General features: G+C 46.9%; 2 protein-coding genes across 2 annotated transcripts; one reads left to right on the top strand and one right to left on the bottom strand. All coding sequences in view use genetic code 11, as the record gives it.

The window, feature by feature from the left end:
* Positions 1-123: 123 nt before the first annotated feature.
* On the top strand, positions 124-3,858 carry EGR_10358 (hypothetical protein; the record flags this gene model as incomplete). Its single annotated transcript, XM_024499607.1, has 9 exons — positions 124-204; positions 280-346; positions 421-554; positions 640-693; positions 805-1,020; positions 1,241-1,462; positions 2,238-2,366; positions 2,540-2,615; positions 2,882-3,858. The coding sequence occupies 9 exons, from the start codon at positions 124-126 to the stop codon at positions 3,856-3,858; spliced, it is 1,956 nt and encodes a 651-aa protein (XP_024345977.1).
* A 435-nt stretch (positions 3,859-4,293) lies between these two features.
* Positions 4,294-6,162, bottom strand: EGR_10357 (hypothetical protein; the record flags this gene model as incomplete). The annotated part of the gene is made up of 6 exons (XM_024499606.1): positions 4,294-4,420; positions 5,213-5,503; positions 5,589-5,722; positions 5,773-5,881; positions 5,919-5,986; positions 6,121-6,162. The coding sequence occupies 6 exons, from the start codon at positions 6,160-6,162 to the stop codon at positions 4,294-4,296; spliced, it is 771 nt and encodes a 256-aa protein (XP_024345976.1).
* Between the last annotated feature and the right edge of the window lie 1,270 nt (positions 6,163-7,432).

The raw sequence follows: 7,432 nt of genomic DNA, 5'->3' as shown, positions 1-7,432 counted from the left end.
CCTCCTCCTCCTTTCTTTTGCCAGTATGCCACTGGTCTGCTTGTCCTGCTCTTCGTGGAAGCCATCGCTTTGTCAGTGTACTTTGCCAATCCCGACAAGCTTGATACTCTATTTCTCGGTACAATGGAGCAGCTTCTTGGCGAATACAAATACAGTGTTGGGGATAATTCAATGGCAACGACTATCTGGAACGCAATCATGGAGGTGGGGTGGCCGCCAAATACTTTAATTCGTGCACCGTTTCATGTCTCCTTACCTTTCTCTTATTCTTTATGACAGCAAGATATTAGATGCAGTGAAATGCACTTCGAAAGATGCTGCGGCATGAACGGTAGAGCGGATTTTGGTAAGTTTAGGCACAATTTTGACCGTCTCCTTCTTCAAATTGGGTAAGTGTTAATATCTTCATTTCCCTTTCAGTCAACATGGGAATGCGGCCGCCTTACGAATGTTATTGTACACCTGGAACAGGATGCAGGGACAAACTTGTTGCATGCAGTGAAGGATATTCGAAGTACTTACTGTGTGTTTCATTTACTGCACTTCTTGTACAAGTGAGTTACAAACTCCTCCTCTGTACTGGTCTTAACAACAGCAGCCGTGGCGAAACTGATGAGCATCCTCTTGTCCACCTTTCAGAACCGTGTCAGTACCTTGCCGATCACCTACGCCTTTCTGTCCATTGTGGATGCAGTGGACATTTGAAGCAACTGTTAACAGGACCGTCACCGCCTTCACCGCATCCCACCTTCCCCCTCCCCCTCCCCACATCTTCACTGACGACTGCCCACTTCTTCCCCATAGACCACCATCAATTCCGTTGTTGATAAATTGAGAGTAGGGCAGTGCACAGGATTTGGTGTTTGCCTCGCCTTCAGGGGCTTCATGCAACGCAACGCGTTGGGAGGGGACTGCGTCCACAAAACTACCTCAGTCACTCACTCCGTAGAGTCAACTCCAATGGGGGACATCGCATCGCCTATTCCACGGTGCAGACTCCTTAATGAAGTATCACCATTAGTGGGTGGGTGAGACACAGTCAGTTGAGTAGTTGTGGTGTAGGCATCCAACCTCCAGCCAAATCGATTCCTCCAGTTTTGACTTTGAGTGAGTTTGGTCACGTCTGTTGAATGGCGACACTCACATGAATCCGTACTTTCAGCTGCAGTGACATGCCATGTGGCGGCGTTGTTGGCAAGAGGGGAGAGGCGCAGCGATGTCACTTGTCACACAAACGCAGCTCCTGGAGGAGACACTTGTGTGTGAGTCGCATCAGAAGACGCCACTGCCTCTAAAAATAGACCACATTATCACTGCCAGCATCACAGGTGCGACTTTACTGTGTGAGAATGACTCGTGCCATCGGCACCATCGCCTTCGGCAGATTGTGCAAGCACTCTCACCTCGTACAGCTAAATTCATTCACCTCGTGCAGCTTGGCAAATCTCTTCCTGTCGACAAGGTGATTATTTGACTAGGGGAATCGGGCGGTCAGCTAAACACGAACCCAAAATGGCAAATGCGAGGGGCGATGAGTGGTAGTAGACCTACCTTCCAAGGGGGCTTCACACTTCTTCAGCTTTGCTGCTCACGCGCTACTCATCAGCGAATTAAGTAGCACAGCCTTGTCTCCCACTCAAATCTGAGTTTTGATTCGACCGACCACGATTCTGCACACACCCGCAATGACCAGCGCGTTGACGCCACCTGCGACTCCTATCGAATTGTTGTGCTGACACTTCTTCTACCACTCATGCTACTTACGAGGCTAGTCAGTAGAGCCCTTCACTGCCTTTCATACAATGAAACTGAATTCTTGATGTGAGCAAGTAGTTCATCAAAAAGGGGAATGCAGAGGCCACAGCCGGCAAACTATTCATGAGCCAAGCAACTAGTGAGGGATGCAGAGGGGAGGAATACCCCAACGACTATACTACTACTACGTGTTTAAGTAGACAGGCAGATGGTGCTTCGGTGCCAGGCTCGACTGTTGGGGTAAAAGCGAATAAGGATGCTCGATTAAGGAGCCTCAGTTACAAATACTCCACCACACTGACCCAACACACTGTTCCACCTCAGCATCCTCTCGACAACTCGGTTTACGTGAGTCGCATGTCCTGCCACACTTCCCTTCCCCAGTAGCACGGCCCTCCCAACAGTCCTCTTTCGGCTTCCAGTTATCCCCTGACACTGGAGTAGAGCATTCCCCCTCCTGACACGGTTCAACACTTCTTCAGAGAATGCTTACGGCACTGCATCACCGGCTGACCAACAATTCTGCCTCCTTCACTCGACCAGCAAGCCATAACCCGATACAAGGAGGACAGGTGTTGTGGATGACTCAATCTGCAAGCAATTCCAGTCAGGTGAAGGCTGCACGCCATCAACCGAAACACACACCCCCACACCGCCTCACACCACTCCTCTAAGCAGCCAAATACAAGCCACTCCTTATGCGCTACACAAATTTCACTACATACACTCCTCACCTGCCATTATCACATATGATTCCTCTCCCATTTCCTCCTTTTCGTTCAAGGCGCTCCTACGCTTGAGTGTGCATCGCTTCCACGTCATTTTCTTCTCACACCTGCCTCCGCTTCCTTCGCCTCCACGTCAGCTCCATTGCGCCCTCCACACTGAATTGGTACAACACAACAACGCATCAATCTGGTTAGAATAAGGAACCCCACCAACCAACCAACCAATTGCAGCTGTCGCACGTGGAACCAAGGGGAAGGTCAATTGTCAATGCGTAGACCGACCATCGAAACAAAGTGAACACTTTCCGAAAGCCAACTTGCGGAACAATCACAATGTAGCCGACACGGCTTTTCGAAATGACATTCTGACAAGCTGCATTGCCACCTCATCGCCACAGTGCCACATCACACTCACATCCGCCATCTGAGTTCCAAAGGACAGTTGCATCTTGTGCGCCTTGCTCATTCTCTGCAACGTTCGCATCATTCCACAACCAGCACACCAATGCAGCCATTCTTTGACTCCTCAACCCATTCACACACTACGACTGCAGGAGAGACCTTCGCCACCGCATGCAGTGCACGCCTCCCCAGAAGGAGCAGGTTGTGCCCTCGCAACACGCGCACACGTTCACCACGCAACTGCCAGTGTTCCACACAACGCCACTCGTCTCCCTCATCTGTGCAGTTGACATTCCACTTGGCAGCCACACACACACACACACAGACACTGCAGAGGGACAAACCTGAAGCCGATTTCTCCGAGGGAGGCACTCATTGGAGAGGCGAAATTGGCTCCTCCCCACATCTACATTCTCCTCGCACAGAGCTCAACAGCACAACTCGCAGCTGTGACCAACAAGTGGCTTTGGCGTGGCAGTTGCATGACCTCCATTTTACTGAAGGTGGTACGGCTTGTCTGCACCGCCAACAGGTGCCGAGCACGAGAATGAGCTCCTCATCAGGTGTTCCAAAGCCGAGCAAAATCACGGCTCCTACAAACCGTCGCATTACAAACTCCCCGCTTCGGCATCATAACGCATTTCCATTTTCAGTCATGTGCATATACTACTCGCCCCGTCCTCCTTTCAGCTTTCCTGTGATCGTAGAAACTAAAACCACGGCTTCCTTTGCCAAAATCAGTTCCACATCGAGTTACGGTTTGGTAAATGCTACCCGGAGGATGGATGAGTTGAAGGGCGCACCAGCTTTGAGCACAACAACCATCGGCAATTCCATTGCCATTTCACGTCGTCAGCATCAAGGAACAGGTCAGGCCTCTCTCATGACGCCCAGCCTGCGGTGCAGACTCTTCTACATCCAGACATTACAGGCAATTGACAGGTCCTTCATCGAGCAATGGACGCTAGCGTAAGGACTAGAAGGACTGCCTAGTCGCACGACTCCACAATCACATTACAACCAACGGTTCACCTGACTTGAACACCATGGGAAGCCGATTCCGTGTGGAGCATCGTCGCGAGAAGACAACTAGTGTAGGCACTTCCAAAAATACTGATCATCTGGTGACTGTGCTGCCACTACGCAATCTTGACAGATGCAACTGGCGAAGCCGATGACATGACAACTGAAGAACACCTCCAAGTTTAAGGGACCGCTACAATGCCCTCCTTCAAAAAGCAGCACACTCCCACAAAGTCTTCACACCAGCAGAATAATGAGAAAAACCCGCCTCTGGAGTAACCGCCGAGAAATGGCAACCGTGTGTGCAAAGAGGAGCCCTCGTAGGTTAATCCCAAGACTTGAGAGGATAAGGGGTGACAAATTCATTTCCGCAATGTCATGAGTTTCATGAAAGATTTCGAAAGCGTCGGCCTGGCTGTGGCGCTGAAAAGCTGTTTGTTTGTTCGACGTCACAACTGGGAGGGAGGAGGACTTGACCGAAGACATAGTTGGTGGGGTCCAACGAATCCAGACTTCCAAAAATCAGGGAATTGGATCCTCACGTGTGTGACTACCCATAAAAGAAGTGACAAAGATTTTCTATGAATGCCAAAACGTACTCAAAAAGGGAGAAAAACGGTTAAATCGAAAAAAGTTAAAAGTGCATAATCCTCAATCGCAGCAACAAAATAACAAGGACCTCGATCCAAATCACCACTACTGATCAGAGAGAATTCCACCAAAACCAAGGCAAGGAAAATCTCCTCAAGTTTTGTGTGAACCATACACTGTAAAATCAAATTACCAGGAAATTCTAAAAGAAATATGTATTAATAGACGAAAAAGGAAAATCAGGCATATGTGCAATTAAGTCAACATCCATTCCGACCAACAGCGTTCAACACACTAAACAAAGCAAGCAGAAAGTCTTCCAAAAAACTCAATGATCAAGCCCTCATCGAACCAAAACTGGCCACCTACGTGACATGGAAGCATTTCTCATTTTGCTCTACTGTTCAAACAGGCCCTAGTTCTCAGAAGACCGCAAAAAAAACAATACAACCTCTGCAGTGCCTCAAGCATTCCAAAAGGGTAACAAAGTGGGGCTGACCTAGTCTTACTATGACAGTGAGAGCTTGACAGTGCCCAGCACCACTAAAGACGTCCATGACAATGTCAGCTTTGACAGTGCAGCGTTCACAGAACACCTCAAACACGATTCCAAGAACCATAGTGATGCTTAAAAACTGTTCCTGACAATGATGGTTGATACAAAACTTTTGTGGTTTACTTAAGTACTTACTTACTTAAGTAAAATAACTTACGCCAACACAACGAGACACTGAAGTGCAACTTTACAGTACGATGTAGTCAGTGCCTCCTGTTGCTCTGGGGGTCTTGACACATCCAATCGTACTCCAACATCTGTTTGACACATCACCTTCTCAAATGGGTCTGACACAAAGTCAAGTAGAGCGGTGTAAGTGTCTTCAAAGGAAATGAAGTTTGTGACCATTTGAGCAGTTCGTTTGTGCAGAGCCAGTTGCGAACTATTCAAGGCTCGCAGCATGCACTTTGGAATGTTGGGGTAGGAAGGTACAAGATGTTCACCGAACCTGGAAGATCAAAAGCACAATAGCTAGCTAAAACAAATCGGGATAAAATCGTTAAGAAAAAAGCTTGCCGTGGAACCATATGTACGAGGATTCTACAGCATTCAACCTAAATGAAACAGCCATCGTCACAGATCGCTTCAACCAGAGAAGGAATCGAGTGGGTGGCAAGAACGGATAGGAGTTTGACGTTGTCTGGGGGAGTTGCATTGACCAGTGATTCTAATGATACACAAGAGAGTGCATTCGAATGCGACAAACTAAATCAAAACCGACACACTGTTACAACGCTCGTTGCCAGAACGATACATTCCAGCAATCGCTCTATCCACAATTGAGATGCTCTGCGATTCCACCACTACCGGGAATGAGGCTGAAACACTAAAGTGAAAAGGTGGCAACAAACAACCAAACATACGCGTTGACTGCCAGGCTTTGCACCTCGCCGTAGGTGTCTTGAAGGAGTTCAAGAGTATTTTGAACGAGCTATTAGGGTTGGAAAAATATTCCTCAACCACTACTTGACATTGGCCCATAAATCTGCGATCTGGACCCAAAAAAAAAACATTCGAACACCGAACTACAGACTTATGAGACATGGATAATTTTCAGTTGAACACTCCATCGGATGTATCACGAACGTAAGCACTAGCCCGGGCCATAACTTCGTAATGCCCACCTCTAATATTATTGGCTCGAGTTGATGTGCTGGATTGTTATAACAGACTTGTTATTTTAATCTCCTGATGAATTCTTACTTTAATTGCTAACAAACTATTAAGGTCTTTAACTGTGTCACATTCATCGCAACCTTTCATGGTAATAGGCTTTTTCCAGCTGAAATTACTCTTCTGCTTTTTTTTATAATTAGACCTAAATTTAACAAACTCATCCTTAGTTTCTTAAAAGATCCGGCTTTTGCCTGATAAACTCTAGTGTTGTTGTGTTCTGGACGTTTTTTTCCTTTTCTTGACGTGCACTAACCACAGTTATTTTGGAAGATACGTGGTACCATCAATTTTATTCACTTGGCTGTGCTCACTTATTTGTGATTCTGATAGAATGCTACCCAGGTTAGATGCCTGTTAACTTTTAGGCCTTCCAAAGGCAAGAAGCTAATTTTCCTCCAAACTCACATGCCCTACAACGACTGCAAGAACTTATGTGCTTGCGGATGTAGTCGACTTAATCCCATCCAATTTTGGATGATATTTCCTGACTATTGCTTTTATCACCTTTTCTCTGACTTAAGCGATTTTTTTCTTTTCAAACCCTAACAATAATAACCAAGAAAAAAAATTGTACGATGGTACACCACGTCCCAATTTTTAGTGAAAATGGAAAATCTAAATGTTATATCTTTCCACCCTCGTAGTTCTTCTTATTCAAGTAATCACAGCCCTTGCGTGAAGTGGTTGAAGGTGTTCTAACTGACTTAGATTTAAGTCTTCTTATGTTTACCAGAAAAGACAAGCCACGCATAACATCGGTCCGTCCTTATCACGGCGTTCAAGTTAAAAGCATCAGGATTTCCCCTTTTTCATGTAAACCCTAACACTTCCTCAAAGGAAGGCTTTTTGGAGCGGTCGTAGAGGAGGCGAGAGGCTGGATCTATTATCTCTTGTCACTGCATGATTTCTACGTATCCACTAGTTTGTGGTACAGGGGAGGGTCAAGAGGCCGAATCACTCTCATCCTCCCCCTCACAATCGATAAAGTCAATGCTGTCAAGGTGATCTGACATGCGATCTGCGGTGTTCAGGTTGGAGTCATCCGCCTCTTCTGCTGCCTCGTCGTTGGCGCCGTCTCCGCATTCCACAGATTTTTTGGATTCGGCCACATTCTTCTTCTTCTCCTCTTCCAGTTGTTTTAACTCTTTGCCCCAATTTTCCTTATTTTCTTTCAGATGGCATACCCATGGACGCAGAACCG

Source organism: Echinococcus granulosus, assembly GCF_000524195.1.
Source record: "Echinococcus granulosus chromosome Unknown EG_S00212, whole genome shotgun sequence".
In the NCBI taxonomy this organism is placed as follows: Eukaryota; Metazoa; Platyhelminthes; class Cestoda; order Cyclophyllidea; family Taeniidae; genus Echinococcus; species Echinococcus granulosus.
Note: the sequence above shows the minus strand (reverse complement) of the source record. Positions and strands in the feature narration are given on the sequence as shown.